This window comes from Cydia amplana, chromosome 5 (assembly GCF_948474715.1).
Source record: "Cydia amplana chromosome 5, ilCydAmpl1.1, whole genome shotgun sequence".
Taxonomy (NCBI): Eukaryota; Metazoa; Arthropoda; class Insecta; order Lepidoptera; family Tortricidae; genus Cydia; species Cydia amplana.
The window spans coordinates 2,452,114-2,470,825 of record NC_086073.1 but is presented as its reverse complement, the minus strand read 5'-3'; the positions used below and the strand labels follow the sequence as shown (position 1 = coordinate 2,470,825).

The 18,712-nt window shown below is 40.4% G+C and overlaps 1 protein-coding gene across 1 annotated transcript; it reads left to right on the top strand.

The window, feature by feature from the left end:
• The first annotated feature begins 8,039 nt into the window (after positions 1 to 8,039).
• Positions 8,040 to 12,491, top strand: LOC134648219 (uncharacterized). The gene has a single exon (XM_063502703.1). It carries the CDS (start codon positions 8,358 to 8,360, stop codon positions 12,489 to 12,491), a length of 4,134 nt encoding a protein of 1,377 aa, XP_063358773.1. The 5' UTR covers positions 8,040 to 8,357.
• The last annotated feature ends 6,221 nt before the right edge of the window (positions 12,492 to 18,712 follow it).

Below are 18,712 nucleotides of genomic sequence, written 5' to 3'. Positions count from 1 at the left end.
TTTCCATCTCCACCACAGACGGTTGACAGTCCTCAAGCGTGCGTTTCTTCAGAACCTTCCTGCTTCGCACAGCTAAACTGTGAGGAATGAACTGTCTCCCGTATTTCCGGACTAATACGACCTTCAAACCTTCAAGAATGAACTGATCATCTCTGACAGTCGTCAAATGTGATGCGTTTCTCCAGAAACTTCCTGCCTCGCAAAGCTAAACTGAGGAATGACCTCTCACCCACGGTATTTCCAGACCTATGCGACCTTCAAACCTTCAAGAATGAACTGATGATCAACCCAGTTTAGCAGTTAAGTATATAAGTCAGCAGCAGAAGTGGCTAAAAGGGATAGGTGTACTTTTGCAATGTGTACAATTATGCAGCGCTCGGACTTGGTCGAGAGGCCGAAATAGACTTACACGTGAAAGCATCATTTACACGACAAATGCGGTAAACATAAATCCCATCAAAAACATTAATGTAAAAAGGCGCAAGTCTCGCAACGCTTTTACTACAAAAAAGTTTTGAGATGTAATGTGAAACCAAGTCGGTTATTTTAATCAGTGCCAGGGGGTGTCAAAACCGTATCAATAAGATAAAGAAGAAGATTTTTTTATAAGATATCTTTAATTTGTAATATGTATAATGACTTGGCCATTGCACGGCTGCATAATGACGAAAGGATCATCGTCACCTATTAAAAATAATTCTAATTGAACATAACGCTAGCGCTAATTGCAGTTTGAGCAGTACGGTATGAGTAAAGCATTATGTGCGATTGCCAAGTCATTATATGTATTACAAATTAAAGATATCTTATTGATACGGTTTTAACACCCCCTGGCACTGATTAAAATAACCGACTTGGTTTCACATTACATCTCAAAACTTTTACGTAGTAAAAGCGTTGCGAGACTTGCGCCTTTTTACATTAATGTTTTTGATGGGATCTCATCTCTTTTTGTAGGCAGTCCTTCTTTTCGGGTACTCATACCCATACTATGTATACACATATCATAACTAAACATATCTTCATTCATACTCACATCGTACATCGTAGTGTACCTTTACTTTACCTACTATTTATAGGAACTGCAACAGTAACTTTGTAATATCATATAAGAATAAGAATAAGAATATTTATTTAACAGAACGCCTTATTAACAATTAACAATGTCCTGTGGCCCCACACTAGGCTATGCCTGTCACGTGGTAGCCGAATTCGTTATTCGTAAGCACTTCGTAAGCTAAAGGTTTAGTAAGATCTAATCTAATAGGTAAAGAAATTAAGTAGTTCAGTTTTGATATTAAATCTACATATGAGCGCTGTAAATACAAAGGTTTTGTCTGTGTGTGTGTGTGTGTGTGTGTGTGTGTGTGTGTGTGTGTGTGTGTGTGTGTGTGTGTGTGCGCGCGCACGCATTATATCATAGCAAGCAAATGTAGCCCTACGAGGGAATTTATTCTCTTGGGATCAGATACCAACCGAGGTCACTATCCACTACAATTACCTTACAACTTTCAAAATGTCTTCACATTCGTCATAGCTCCAGGATAGCAGAAGAGCCTGAATTTGCATTTTGGCTTGACTAAACCGACAATCTTTTATATTACAGCTTTTGAGTAATTTGTTGTATATGTGCGGAAACAGAAATGCCTTAAACCGTTTAGCAAAAGCAGATTTAACGCTCAGTTTCGGGACTTGGAATATTCTTTTCTGTAACATATTTGTCAGATTGGATGACTGACTAGTATCTCTGTGCATGAGCATGGCAACACGTAACATGAATAATTTTCTCACTGACAAGACTTGAGCTTCACTATAGAGAGCATGTGTAGGATATCGTCGGGGTCTACGTAAGGAAACCTTAAGTACCGCCCTTTGAGCTCTTTCCAAGTCTATTAAAGTGGACTTAGCACAGCCTCCCCACGCAAGAATGCAATAATGTAGAATAGATTGACATAGTGCCAGATATACCATTTTAAGAGTTTGTCCATCTGTAGCCTCTCTTAGTAACCAGGGATGTTGCGAACATCCGCATCCGCATCCGCAACCGCGGAACTTCCGCATTATTTTCAACATCCGCATCCGCATCCGCATCCGCATAAAATCGATGCGGATTTAATGCGGATGCGGATGTGGAACAGGTCGATACAGAAACGCCTTAGTATCGGCGTAAGTGCTAGACTGCTAGGTAATTTAGTCATTAACCAAAAAAAACCTATTAGAAATCAGCAGTCAAGCGTGAGTGGGACTTAATGTACGGAACCCTTGGAACGGGAGTCCGACTCGCACTTGGCAGGTTTTTTGAAATAAAAATTACTAAAATGTAATATTTGACGTTTTTTATGGTGCTATCTTGACATCCGCATCCGCATCCGCATCCGCGGATGTGAGCCTTAAAAAATCCGCATCCGCATCCGCATCCGCGGATGTCAAAAAATCGGCATCCACAACATCCCTGTTAGTAACTTCATTGTATAAATGAGTTTCCGAACCCTACCCGCTGTTATCACAATGTGCTTTTTAAAATTAAGTTTCTCGTCTATTTCTATCCCTAAGTATCTTAAAGAGCTAGCTTTGTTAATGCTGTCACAGAGGCATGAGCAGGGTAAAAGGCCACAATATACGTCACAATTTATATGGGATTACAAACTTACTTATGCAGTTCTTAGATCTTTAAAACGTGACTGATATTGCAATATTTTTAGGTTTTCCCTTTATGTGGCCATTAAACCCTAACTCTGTACCAAATTTCAGCTCTCTGAGTTTATGGGAAGTACTAGTTCTATTCTGATGATCGTGAGTGAGTGAGTGAGTGTCATAAATGCGAAACTTTGCTTTCGCTTAACTTCGGAACTAAATGACCTACAGACTTGAAATTTTGGATTTTAAGTATGTGATTATAGCTTACTGGATGACGAAAATTTCTGCGTTCTGGTCTTATCCAGAGGTTCTCAAATAGGGGCCTGAAAATGCGGCGAAATGGTTCCAGTAAAGGATGGTACAGCAGTGTTTGCTTCGCGCTCGACTTGGCGGGGGCACTGCCGTGCCCCCAGATAGCAATCATAAGTGTTGGGTCGGTTGCAATTTTACAATAGAATGCCAATATTTCCATCTCCACCACAGACGGTTGTCAGTCCTCAAGCGTGCGTTTCTCCAGAAACTTCCTGTTTCGCACAACTAAACTGTGAGGAATAAACTGTCTCCCGTATTTCCGCGGACGGCTACAAATATAATGACCACCAAAAAAAAACTTTGGTACCCTAAATAAAAAAATCTCATTCACCAAATAAAATTACTGAACACCAAAAAAATAAGGTCTAAAATTACAAAACTACCACCTGTTTTTATCACAACTACCCTGCAAATTGTATTCAAATACCAAAAATCATTAATGATCACCAAATCTTGAAGACCAAATTAATGCAATATTCTCACCTAAATAAACCACTATGATTACTAAAAATGTATACGTATTACAAAAAAAAGTAAAGTGATGCCAAAATTACTAGCCCCTTCGGCTCAATCCCCCGTAAACCGCATCGCACGCGCCGCGCACGCCCGATGCCCGACCCAATCCTCAATTTAGTCACGCGCGACCCTCACAGAAAAGAAAGCCACTAGAATAATGGGTTACGTTAGGTTAGAACTGCGTTACAGAAACAAAATGCTACTAGAAAAGTGGGTTAGGTTAGGTTAGAACTGTGATCCTCACAGAACCGAACCGCTATCAGATAAGTGGGTTAGATTAGGTTGAAACTGAGACCCTTACAGAAATAAAATGTTTTTAGAAAAGTGGGTTAGGTTAGGTTAGAACTGCGACTCTCACAGAACCGAACTGCTATCATGTAAGTGGGTTAGGTTAGGTTAGAACTGCGACCCTTCCAGAAACGAAATACTACTGTAAAAGTGGGTTAGGTTAGATTAGAACTGCGACCCTTACATAAATAAAATGCTACTAGAAAAGTGGGTTAGGTTAGGTTAGAACTGCGACTCTCACAGAACCGAACTGCTATCATGTAAGTGGGTTGGGTTAGGTTAGAACTGCGACAACGGAGGAGCCGTGGATACGGCCCAACACACGCGCGAAGAGTGCCCTGCGTGGGCGGAGCCTCGCGCTGCCCTGTCCGCAGCTGTGGGAGGAGACCTCTCACTGCCGGCGCTAATACGCCGCATGCTCAGCAGTGAAGAGGTATGGGCGGCAGTGGCCACCTTTAGCGTCACCGTCCTGACACAAAAGGAGGCTGCAGAGAGAATGCGCGAGGACGATGCGAACTCACTCCCTCAGCGCCGTAGAAGGCCAGGACGGCGGCGAAGGGCCTACGCAGCCCGAATGATGCCGCCTTAACCGGAACCTGCGGGTGATGGGCCGGGAGTTCCATCACTCGCCTGAAGAGGTTCCAAGCTGGAAGGCCCTCAAGTGTTCCGAGGTGCCTTCAGCGGAGCAGGCTGCTAAAGCAGCCCCAAAAGACGAGCCCGCAAGGGCAACGCCGGCGGGGTATCGGAGGTCTACAGTAGCGTTCCCGAAACCCCGTCAACAAAGCGCGCGGCGGAACACCCCAGGGGGTTTAGTCCGTGGGAGTCGGACATACCCACCTTGCTTCTCCCGGGCCGGTGGGATCCATAACGGATTCCCCCTGGGTAAAAAAAAAAAAAAAAGGTTAGAACTGCGACCCTTACAGAAACGAAACGCTACAAGAAAAGTGGGTTAGGTTAGGTTAGAACTGCGACCCTTACAAAAATGAAATGCTACTAAAAAGTAGGTTAGGTTAGGTTTGATTTGCGACCCTTACAGAAATGAAATGCTTCTAGAAAAGTGGCTTAGGTTAGGTTAGAACGGCGGCCGTTACAGAAATTCGTTTCTGTCACCTTCACCACCTTCGTCACCTTTTTCTAGTAGCATTTCGATGCTACTAGAAAAAGGTGACGAAGCGGATTAATTAATTTAATAGGATAACGAGATGTTAAATATTTGCACTTTTTTTTAATTAAAATGTGGTTAAAATTTTGATGGTATTTACTATTTTTGGGTTTACAATGATTAGTTTGGTGTCATTTAATTTTATAGGATAGCAAGATAAATAATTTTGGTTATAATTTCACATTAAAATGGAGTTTTAATATTGGTGATCATTTACTATTTTTGGGTTAACAATTATTAGTTTGGTGTTATTTTCTTTAAAAGTATAGCACGATGTCAAAATTTGGTTATCATTTCACATTAAAATGGAGTTTCAAATTTGGTGATAATTTACTATTTCTGGGTTAACAATGTTTTTTTTGTGTCATTTGCTTTAAAAGCATAGCAAAATGTATTAATATTTGGTAATCATTTTGCATTAAATTGGAGTTCTAATTTTGGTGATCATTCATTATTTTTGGTGGTAAAAATGATTTTTTTGATGTTAAAATTTACTATATCTGGTGGTCAGTTAAATACCAGCCTTTCCGGACTAATACGACCTTCAAACCTTCAAGAATGAACTGATCATCTCTGACAGTCGTCAAATGTGATGCGTTTCTCCAGAAACTTCCTGCCTCGCGCAGCTAAACTGTGGAATGAACTCTCTCCCGCAGTATTTCCAGACCTATGCGACCTTCAAACCTTCAAGAATGAACTGATGATCAACCCAGTTTAGCAGTTATATAAGTCATCAGCAGAAGTGGCTAAAAGGGTTAGATATACCTACCTAGCTACTTTTGCAGTGTGTAATTAGCGTCCGCTCGGTGGGTCGAGAGTAGCCGAAACAGACTTACACGTGAAAGCCTCATTATTTAGCCGATGCCGTGGTAAAGAGGAATAAAAAGTGTGGTCTATACACACACACACACACACACACACACACACACACACACACACACACACACACACACACACACACACACACACACACACACACACACACACACACACACACACACACACACACACACACACACACACACACAATTACCTATGCAAACTGAGTTGTACTTGAAAGTTTCATCGTTTAGACGACGATGTGGTAGAGAGTTGCCCCTATTTCTAAATTGTAAACTAAAGATTTTATAATTATCTATTCCTTCACCGAAAAGCGATTGATGAATACTTTGGTGACCAACTACTAAACACTTCTTAATTCTACTGCACTTTAGTACTATTACTTATCCTACGCAGTAGCCACATAACCGCACCTCTCTCAAAAACCCTAAAGCATGTTCAACACAAGCCCCCATTATAAAAATGAAATCTCGACTAAATTTTTAGCTAAGCGCAGCCGGCCGCATGCTAATACGTTGGCCGGGGGCTTTTAGCGGCCATATTGTTTATGAGCTGGCCTGAAAGCTTCGAAAGGCAAGTTAGGTTTAACTATAGGTATGCCTAAAATGATCTAAGTACTAAAATACTAGTACTTGTTCTCTGTTGCACTTACCTTGAGCTGAGCGAAGTTTCAATGAAAAGTATTTACTTTGTAAAAATACGCGTAGGTAGGTATTTACCTACTTACGCGTATTTTTACAGTTTCTTGTTGATTTAATTAGACAGAGAAGCTCGTAGTGACCTCCACAACCGTCCAGATTCAGACTACACCGGAATTACTGGCAGCAGTATTGCAGCGTGACATTACTGCCGCCTACATTGCTGCCGCAAATGTCAAACATACATGCATGAACATCGACTTTAACATTTTCACGAAGAAAAACAATCTGTCATATTTGGTTTATTTATACGCAGTCATGGATATGGCTAATGATTCAAAATGGAATTCAGAGTCACTATTAATCTAAATTCTAAATCGTTGTTCTAACATTTTAAAGTCCCATTTTGTATACTTAAATAAAAAAATAAAATTGTATAATTATACGGGCCCACCATTCATAATTCATAAGGGGTTTGAGTAGAAATATTTACCCCCGTTCAATATGGTATATATTTTTACACACATTTTAGTATTTTACTTACATTTGTTTTAACTGAAAAAACCGGCCAAGTGCGGCCAAGAGTCGGACTCGCGTTCCAAGGGTTCCGTACATTAAGTCCAAATCACGCTTGACTGCACATTTCTAATAGGTTTTCCTGTCAGTCATGGGTAAAGACTTAATTTGTATATTTTTTTCAAAATTTTATTTCGAGTAGTTTCGGAGTTAAAGGGGGGGGGGGAATGGTCGGACAGAGACAGACACACGAGTGATCCTATAAGGGTCCCGTTTTTAGGGTTCCGTACCCAAAGGGTAAAAAATGGGACCCTATTACTAAGACTTCGCTGTCCGTCCGTCCGTCCGTCCGTCCGTCCGTCTGTCACCAGGCTGTATCTCATGAACCGCGATAGCTAGACAGTTGAAATTTTCACAAATGATGTATCTCTGTTGCCGCTATAAAAACAAATACTAAAAATAAAATAAAATAAATATTTAAGGGCGGCTCCCATACAACAAACACGATTTTTTTGTTCTATTTTTTGTTGATGGTGCGGAACCCTCCGTGCGCGGGTCCGACTCGCACTTGGCCGGTTTTTTTTTTCTTTTGAGGTGCGGAATCCTAAAAATGAAAACTTCAAAAGGAAAGAAGCTGCGATCTGAGTATTTTAAGCCCCCGTAAATAATCAACCGGCGGTTGCATTCCTGCAGTCTGATCTCCTAAGACGGATGCTGAATCTTAGCCTTAAGACGTTGTTGATCTTAAGGTAGAGTGTACATAGTAGGTCATTACGAGTATCTATGTAAGTTTTTAATGTCATTTACGGGTCTAATGCGACCCGTTAATGACATTAATTATGTGTACAAAACGCGAGAGTTTAAAGTGTTATACTTATGTAAGTTTTTGAAGTGAAAACTTCTTTAGCGGCGCTGTGCACTTTATGTGATGGGGAAAAAATGTTAAACACGTAACAGGTCTCACGTGACCGTAAGACGTAAGACTAGGGTTGCCAGCAATTTTTTGGTGGAATATAGTATTTTCCAGAATAAGGCATCAAAAATATAGTAATTTCAAAAAAATATAGTACTTTTAGATAAAATACTAAACATAAGTGTTGGATGCGTTTTAAGCATGAGTGAGTGAACGTATTAATGTATGCATGTATGTGTCAAATTCAGTCGCAAATAAATCTTCAAACAGTCCACACGTCTATCTCTAAGAAAAATCCCTACATACAAATATCAACCTTATTACAAAGAACATTTGGTCGACATCGAACCGGAGGAGGAACCAGATAAGCGAAGTCCAGCCGGCCGGCGAGAACAATAGAGGACCGCATTCCTGAGCCTATAGTTGCTATCTGCAGTTGCAAGTTATAAGGAAATTATGACAAATTAAATAAAGTGAAGATTATTAAGTTGTGTTATCGTGTTGTTTACGTGAATGAACAAGTAAATACTGCAATATGAGTACTAATGAACAGTTAATTCGTGTTTTGGAGGATACAGCATTATTATTGAAGAAAACTGTAACTAATTTGAAGAAATGTCCCAAACAACGTTTAACTAAAGGCTACTTAGAATCTCGAGCACAGTGTATCGACGCTTATTGGAAAACATTTACATCGGCGCATAAACAGCTGGTACAGAATACTACAATGCAGGAGCGCGGCGAGATGCAGTACTTTCTTAAGGAAGATTATTACGTCGTGGAGGAGTTATACCTATGTTTACAAGGTGATATCAAGGACACGCTCGCTGTTGCCGCTCCCACACATGTTCAAGGAACAAGTTCGCTGGATATCACGATGTTCGAAGCTGTGCAACAACATGTCAAGTTACCTGCTATTGTTTTACCTGTGTTTTCTAATAACTATGAAGAGTGGCCGACGTTTCACGACTTGTTTACGTCGTTAGTACATAACAACACGAGTCTTAGTAAGGTTCAGAAACTGCACTATTTAAAGTCAAGTATCGCCGGTGAAGCCGCTGCCTTATTGAAGCATGTTACGATTACAGAACAAAATTATGAGTTAGCCTGGGAGACTTTAAAGCAAAGGTATGGTAATAAGAGGTTAATTGTGAACTCCCTTTTGAAGAGATTGTTTAATCAAAGGAAGACTACTACGCAAACATCTACTCAAATAAAACATCTACTGGACACTACGACGCAATGTTTGAATGATTTACAAAATCTTCAAGTGAATATTAACGAGTGGGATCCGTTCATAATATACCTGGTAGTGAACCGACTCGACAACGAAACTCATAAGGATTGGGAGGAACATGCCTACAGTTTAAGTGCTGATCAGTTGCCCAAGTGGACTGATTTAAAGAAATATCTCGAGTCGAAGTTTCGCACGTTAGAACTAGTTAACCCTGTCACGGCTACCGTACCTAAAGAAGCAAAATCAATTAAGGAGAAGTCTTACCATGTAACAACACCATCGAAAAGCTGTGTTTTATGTAGGGATGAACACACTTTATGTCACTGTCAAGAGTTCACGAAAATGTCACCTGTGGAGAGAATTGACTATGTGAAGAAAACTAAATTATGTTTCAACTGTCTTCTTCCTGGACATTCTGCATCACGATGTCGTCTTTCCTTTTCATGTCGTATATGCAAAAAGAGGCATCACACCATGATACACCAAGAGCAGAATAAGGAGTCAGTGAAAACTCAAGCTCACCACAGTCAGCTTACACACCACGAAGAAGACCCGCAGAACGATGAAGAAGTAGAAGTGGTGGAAATTTCGTGTAACTTTGCCTGCAAGAAATCCAAAGGCCTGCTAGCGACGGCAATGATATCCATTAGGGACGACGAAGGTCACGTGACTCCCCTTCGTTGTTTAATTGATCCAGGGTCAGAGTCAAGCTTTTTAAGCGAACGCGCAGCACAAGCTCTGCGAGTCAAGAGGTCACCTGTGAGAGGAACTGTTACCGGTGTCGGCGACCTCCAGATCAAGATCAACAGCGCAGCACATGTTCAAATATTGTCAAATCAAGATGACAGTTTCCAGCTAGATGTCAAGGCTTATATAATGCCCTCAAAGCTCACATCACAACTACCATCAAGGAAGATAAAGTATGACCCACAAGCCTGGTCACACATACAAGGACTCACTCTGGCTGATCCTAAGTTCCACCAGCCAGGGCGAGTAGACATGCTACTTGGTGTAAAAGTGTATGCACAAATACTAGAAGGAAAGGTTAAGAAAGGTCCACCTGGCACTCCATGCGCTCAAGAAACAAGCCTAGGTTGGATAATATTCGGAGACGTAGAAGGCACAGCAGACACTTTACAAGAAACCATAGTTGTGATGCATCATCAGGTCGACGTAGACGACATGTTAAAGGCATTTTGGGAGATAGACACTACAGATACAAAGAAGAGTCTCACGAAAGAAGAAGAAAGGTGTGAAATGATTTACAAGGAGACGCATACAAGAAACGAAGAAGGAAGATACATAGTAACGTTACCATTCAAAAAAGAAGAACCACTATCTCCAAAAGGACACACAAGAGACATCGCCATGCTGAGACTGAAACAACAAGAAAGAAGATTCGAAAGGGATCCTAATCTGAAGAATGAGTATGTTAAAGCTATAGAAGAATACATGAAACTAAACTACATTGAAGAAGTTCCTGAAGAAGAAGTTAACAAGGAAGCAGTATACCTACCATATCACGCTGTGATTAAAGAAGAAAAGGAAACTACAAAGACTAGAATAGTCTTTAATGCTTCTTCTAAAGGCTCCAATGGCGTATCCCTGAACGACGAGCTCCTAATCGGTCCCCATTTACAGGAAGACATGCGAAATCTAGTCATGAGATGGCGCATGCGACGTGTAGCCATGATATCAGACATAAAGAAGATGTACTTACAGATTCTGATGAGCCCGAAGGATACCGATTTCCAGAGGATACTATGGCGTAAAAATACAAGCGATCCAGTTAAACACTACCGACTGCTTCGCGTGACTTTTGGCACTGCTTCTGCGCCTTATCTTGCTGTCAAGACGCTCCAACAAGTGGCAGAAGATGAAGGCAAGGAGTACCCGCTTGCATCGAAAACCATAAAAGAAGATTTTTTCATGGACGACCTGATGACCGGGTCAGACACCGTGCAAGAGGCTGTAGATGTTGCCAAGCAGATCACTGAAATATTGAAGAAGGGAGGGTTTGCACTCCAAAAATGGGCTTCCAATAGCACTGACTTCCTAAAAGAATTTGAACCTTCAGAGAGAAGTACGCATGTCAAGATTGATATCGAGCTAGGAGGTACAATCAAGGCCCTGGGACTGTGCTGGAATATGGGCGAAGATATCTTCCAGTACACTTTGAACTTAGCAGATCCACCTGAAGTCATCACGAAACGAAACATATTGGCTGACATTCAGCGACTTTTCGATCCATTGGGCTGGATATCTCCTGCGTTACTGCCTGCAAAGAGAATTATACAGAAACTTTGGCTCTCACATGTTGGCTGGGACCATGAAGTAAACGAAGAAATAAAGGAAGAATGGCTAAGTCTACGAAATGGATTAGAGGAAATTAAGAATATAAAGCTAGATAGGTGGATGAATACGACACAGGACTCGATGGAAGATGTCACTATACACGGCTTCTGCGATGCTTCTAATTATGCCTATGGCGCCGTGGCTTATCTTCGCGCTAAAACACAAGATGGAGAGTACAAGACGACTCTAATAGCAGCCAAAACAAGAATAGGACCTGTGAAGCCAATGAGCGTCCCAAGACTTGAACTGTGCGGAGCTGTTCTACTATCAAAACTGCTGAAACAAATAAGCGAAGCAACCCGAATACCTACCAGTAAGATGTACGCGTGGACAGACTCTACAATTGTGTTATCCTGGCTGCATGGAGATCCTGCAAGATGGCAAACATTCGTAAGAAATAGAGTGGTTGCCATACAAGACATTATACCAAACCAATGGTATCATGTTCGAACTACGGAGAACCCTGCTGACATTTCATCACGAGGTATGGCGTTAAGTGAACTGAAGAACTGCGACCTCTGGTGGCATGGACCGCAGTGGCTGAAACATAAGAACATACAATTAGAACATCCAATAATAGAAGAGACAGACCTGGAAATGAAAAAAGTAACAATACAGGTTAACCTAAATAGAGATGAAAATACAGAAGTTTACAAAGCCTTACCTGAGAAGTTTGAAGACTATGATACTTTACCTGATTTACTGAAGTCCATCGTTTATGCCAGAAGATTCTTGACGTACCTAAAAGAGAAAAACACAAACACGGACAAGACAATAACAACACAAGAATTAGAGAAGGCACTACTAGTATGTACAAAGGCTGTGCAAGCAGAATATTTCAATGAAGACATAGAAAGCTTAAAAACAAGAAAAAGAGTAAGCACTAAGAGCAAATTAAGAACTTTAAACCCTTACCTTGACGAAAACGACATCGTCAGGGTGGGCGGTAGATTGTGCCATTCTGAGCTAGATGAAGAACGAAAGCATCCTATAATTTTATGTAAATGTCACTTTACGTACCTCATCATGCACGACCCGACGCCCACCGAAGAACCTTACATGGGCGATATCAGCTGACCCTGAATTATATAAGGTCGAAGTACTAGATCTTAAGAGTAAAGGGATTACTGACAACTTAACTCGTGTATATAGTGTTAAAAGTGGTGATTCAATCATAAAAAGAACTATTACTAAATTGTGTCTTATGCCCGTTGATACAGAATCTTAATTTAGTTAATGCTCCAATTGAAATTAATTTTGCATGTAACTACTTATGTTTCAAGTCTTCTACTTTGTTTCTGTCACTAAAGCTTAGATAATTGTATAAATTTAGTAATTGAATTTTACCGTAATTGCTGACATGTTGTTGTATAATACTCTCTCATACTTGCTTTTCCTTACTATACATAGTGCTATAGTTTGTCAATGCAATTGCATGCATATAATGTAGTTTATCATACAATTTGTTATAGTAAATACTATGTACAATTTTGTAGATAAGTATCTATACCTATGTAGTTTAATAAAAGGTCGATGCCCTTTTGGTGGGCGGTATGTTGGATGCGTTTTAAGCATGAGTGAGTGAACGTATTAATGTATGCATGTATGTGTCAAATTCAGTCGCAAATAAATCTTCAAACAGTCCACACGTCTATCTCTAAGAAAAATCCCTACATACAAATATCAACCTTATTACAAAGAACATGCCGTAACTTCGTTGGTGCTAGTAAAGAGCTCGCCAAATGTTCCTTGTAATAAGGTTGATATTTGTATGTAGGGATTTTTCTTAGAGATAGACGTGTGGACTGTTTGAAGATTTATTTGCGACTGATTTTGACACATACATGCATACATTAATACGATCACTCACACATGCTTAAAACGCATCCAACATACCGCCCACCAAAAGGGCATCGACCTTTTATTAAACTACATAGGTATAGATACTCATCTACAAAATTGTACATAGTATTTACTATAACAAATTGTATGATAAACTACATTATTGCATGCAATTGCATTGACAAACTATAACACTATGTATAGTAAGGAAAAGCAAGTATGAGAGAGTATTATATAACACATGTCCGCAATTAAGGTAAAATTCAATTACTCAATTACTAGAAGTTATGCAATTATCTAAGTACTTAGTTACAGAAACAAAGTAGATTTGAAACATAGTTACATGCAAAATTAATTTCAATTGGAGCATTAACTAAATTAAGATTCTGTATCAACGGGCATAAGACACAATTTAGTAATAGTTCTTTTTATGATTGAATCACCACTTTTAACACTGTATACACGGGTTAAGTTGTCAGTAATCCCTTTACTCTTAAGATCTAGTACTTCGACCTTATATAATTCAGAGTCAGCTGATATCGCCCATGTAAGGTTCTTCGGTGGGCGTCGTGCATGATGAGGTACGTAAAGTGACATTTACATAAAATTATAGGATGCTTTCGTTCTTCATCTAGCTCAGAATGGCACAATCTACCGCCCACCCTGATGATGTAGTTTTCGTCAAGGTAAGGGTTTAAGGTTCTTAATTTGCTCTTAGCGCTTACGCTATTTCTCGTTTTTATGCTTTCTATGTCTTCATTGAAATATTCTGCTTGCACAGCCTTTGTAGTTGTACACACCAGTAATGCCTCCTCTAATTCTTGTGTTGTTATTGTCTTTTCCGTGTTTGTGGTTTTCTCTTTTAGGTACGTCAAGAATCTTCTGGCATAAACGATGGACTTCAGTAAATCAGGTAAAGTATAGTCTTTAAACTTCTCAGGTAAGGGTTTGTAAACTTCTGTATTTTCATCTCTAGGTTAACTTTTATTGTTACTTTTTTAATTTCCAGGTCTGTCTCTTCTTTTATGGTTTTCGATGCAAGCGGGTACTCCTTGCCTTCATCTTCTGCCACTTGTTGGTGCGTCTTGACAGCAAGATAAGGCGCAGAAGCAGTGCCAAAAGTCACGCGAAGCAGTCGGTAGTGTTTAACTGGATCGCTTGTATTTTTACGCCATAGTATCCTCTGGAAATCGGTATCCTTCGGGCTCATCAGAATCTGCAAGTACATCTTCTTTATGTCTGATATCATGGCTACACGTCGCATGCGCCATCTCATGACTAGATTTCGCATGTCTTCATGTAAATGAGGACCGACTAGGAGCTCGTCGTTCAGGGATACGCCATTAGAGCCTTTAGAAGAAGCATTAAAGACTATTCTAGTCTTTGTAGTTTCTTTTTCTTCTTTAATCACAGCGTGATATGGTAGGTATACTGCTTCCTTGTTAACTTCTTCTTCAGGAACTTCTTCAATGTAGTTTAGTTTCATGTATTCTTCTATAGCTTTAACATACTCATTCTTCAGATTGGGATCCCTTTCGAATCTTCTTTCTTGTTGTTTCAGTCTCAGCATGGCGATGTCTCTTGTATGTCCTTTTGGAGATAGTGTTTCTTCTTTTTTAAATGGTAACGTTACTATGTATCTTCCTTCTTCGTTTCTTGTATGCGTCTCCTTGTAAATCATTTCACACCTTTCTTCTTCTTTCGTGAGACTCTTCTTTGTATCTGTAGTGTCTATCTCCCAAAATGCCTTTAACATGTCGTCTACGTCGACCTGATGATGCATCACAACTATGGTTTCTTGTAAAGTGTCTGCTGTGCCTTCTACGTCTCCGAATATTATCCAACCTAGGCTTGTTTCTTGAGCGCATGGAGTGCCAGGTGGACCTTTCTTAACCTTTCCTTCTAGTATTTGTGCATACACTTTTACACCAAGTAGCATGTCTACTCGCCCTGGCTGGTGGAACTTAGGATCAGCCAGAGTGAGTCCTTGTATGTGTGACCAGGCTTGTGGGTCATACTTAATCTTCCTTGATGGTAGTTGTGATGTGAGCTTTGAGGGCATTATATAAGCTTTGACATCTAGCTGGAAACTGTCATCTTGATTTGACAATACTTGAACATGTGCTACGCTGTTGATCTTGATTTGGAGGTCGCCGACACCGGTAACAGTTCCTCTCACAGGTGACCTCTTGACTCGCAGAGCTTGTGCTGCGCGTTCGCTTAAAAAGCTTGACTCTGACCCTGGATCAATTAAACAACGAAGGGGAGTCACGTGACCTTCGTCGTCCCTAATGGATATCATTGCCGTCGCTAGCAGGCCTTTGGATTTCTTGCAGGCAAAGTTACACGAAATTTCCACCACTTCTACTTCTTCATCGTTCTGCGGGTCTTCTTCGTGGTGTGTAAGCTGACTGTGGTGAGCTTGAGTTTTCACTGACTCCTTATTCTGCTCTTGGTGTATCATGGTGTGATGCCTCTTTTTGCATATACGACATGAAAAGGAAAGACGACATCGTGATGCAGAATGTCCAGGAAGGAGACAGTTGAAACATAATTTAGTTTTCTTCACATAGTCAATTCTCTCCACAGGTGACATTTTCGTGAACTCTTGACAGTGACATAAAGTGTGTTCATCCCTACATAAAATACAGCTTTTCGATGGTGTTGTTACATGGTAAGACTTCTCCTTAATTGATTTTGCTTCTTTAGGTACGGTAGCCGTGACAGGGTTAACTAGTTCTAACGTGCGAAACTTCGACTCGAGATATTTCTTTAAATCAGTCCACTTGGGCAACTGGTCCGCACTTAAACTGTAGGCATGTTCCTCCCAATCCTTATGAGTTTCGTTGTCGAGTCGGTTCACTACCAGGTATATTATGAACGGATCCCACTCGTTAATATTCACTTGAAGATTTTGTAAATCATTCAAACATTGCGTCGTAGTGTCCAGTAGATGTTTTATTTGAGTAGATGTTTGCGTAGTAGTCTTCTTTTGATTAAACAATCTCTTCAAAAGGGAGTTCACAATTAACCTCTTATTACCATACCTTTGCTTTAAAGTCTCCCAGGCTAACTCATAATTTTGTTCTGTAATCGTAACATGCTTCAATAAGGCAGCGGCTTCACCGGCGATACTTGACTTTAAATAGTGCAGTTTCTGAACCTTACTAAGACTCGTGTTGTTATGTACTAACGACGTAAACAAGTCGTGAAACGTCGGCCACTCTTCATAGTTATTAGAAAACACAGGTAAAACAATAGCAGGTAACTTGACATGTTGTTGCACAGCTTCGAACATCGTGATATCCAGCGAACTTGTTCCTTGAACATGTGTGGGAGCGGCAACAGCGAGCGCGTCCTTGATATCACCTTGTAAACATAGGTATAACTCCTCCACGACGTAATAATCTTCCTTAAGAAAGTACTGCATCTCGCCGCGCTCCTGCATTGTAGTATTCTGTACCAGCTGTTTATGCGCCGATGTAAATGTTTTCCAATAAGCGTCGATACACTGTGCTCGAGATTCTAAGTAGCCTTTAGTTAAACGTTGTTTGGGACATTTCTTCAAATTAGTTACAGTTTTCTTCAATAATAATGCTGTATCCTCCAAAACACGAATTAACTGTTCGTTAGTACTCATATTGCAGTATTTACTTGTTCATTCACGTAAACAACACGATAACACAACTTAATAATCTTCACTTTATTTAATTTGTCATAATTTCCTTATAACTTGCAACTGCAGATAGCAACTATAGGCTCAGGAATGCGGTCCTCTATTGTTCTCGCCGGCCGGCTGGACTTCGCTTATCTGGTTCCTCCTCCGGTTCGATGTCGACCAAATGTTCCTTGTAATAAGGTTGATATTTGTATGTAGGGATTAACACACTTTATGTCACTGTCAAGAGTTCACGAAAATGTCACCTGTGGAGAGAATTGACTATGTGAAGAAAACTAAATTATGTTTCAACTGTCTCCTTCCTGGACATTCTGCATCACGATGTCGTCTTTCCTTCATTGAAATATTCTGCTTGCACAGCCTTTGTAGTTGTACACACCTTTAATGCTTCTTCTAAAGGCTCTAATGGCGTATCCCTGAACGACGAGCTCCTAGTCGGTCCTCATTTACATGAAGACATGCGAAATCTAGTCATGAGATGGCGCATGCGACGTGTAGCCATGATATCAGACATAAAGAAGATGTACTTGCAGATTCTGATGAGCCCGAAGGATACCGATTTCCAGAGGATACTATGGCGTAAAAATACAAGCGATCCAGTTAAACACTACCGACTGCTTCGCGTGACTTTTGGCACTGCTTCTGCGCCTTATCTTGCTGTCAAGACGCACCAACAAGTGGCAGAAGATGAAGGCAAGGAGTACCCGCTTGCATCGAAAACCATAAAAGAAGAGACAGACCTGGAAATTAAAAAAGTAACAATAAAAGTTAACCTAGAGATGAAAATACAGAAGTTTACAAACCCTTACCTGAGAAAAATCATAACAACTTGTTGTTTGTCATAATTTCCTTATAACTTGCAACTGCAGATAGCAACTATAGGCTCAGGAATGCGGTCCTCTATTGTTCTCGCCGGCCGGCTGGACTTCGCTTATCTGGTTCCTCCTCCGGTTCGATATCAACCTTATTACAAAGAACATTTGGTCGACATCGAACCGGAGGAGGAACCAGATAAGCGAAGTCCAGCCGGCCGGCGAGAACAATAGAGGACCGCATTCCTGAGCCTATAACGTATAAGAGACGTACACGTCTGACGTACGTATACGTGTAAAATACGTTTAATCGGAAATATAGTATTTTGAGTTTTCACTTCTGCCGGCACTCCCTGAGTGCAACCCGTTGTTTTTTTTATGATATTGGTGGCAAACGAGCAAACCAATCGCCTGATGGTAAGCAATTACCTTCGCCCATGGACACTATTGCAGTTTTACATGCAAAAGTTCTACTCGTTCTATTTTCTTTGTATGACAATTCTTAGCAACGAATATTGAGACCAGTGTGGCTACCACGAGTTTGGCACTGACATAAACGCTATCGAGAACCTAACTTACTTTCTGGCATCTCGCTCGTACTCGCATATTAGTGCGAGCGAGATGTATAGAAAGTAAATTACATAGACGTTAGAGTATATGTCAGTTTCGACACTGTCAGTAACTCATCGTACGATAGGCCTATACATGTTTTGAAAATATGCATGCCCAGTTTCACTGGGAAAGCCGTGGATTATTTTAAGAACTCTAGCTTTAATTTTAATTTTTATAACGCAGTGACATGTATAGATATGCCATACGATAAATAAATAATTGTATGGGAGCGGCTGTCTAGCGTCAGATTCGTTTGTTTAAACACTAAAATAAAAAAGACCACTTAGAATAAACAAACACAGAAACGCCATTACGGGTAACCACAAGAGACAACAAATTAAGCCCAACCGTTT

Coding starts and splice junctions, on each gene's coding strand:
- LOC134648219 (XM_063502703.1), top strand. CDS start 8,358: ATGAGTACTAATGAACAGTTAATTCGTGTTTTGGAGGATACAGCATTA.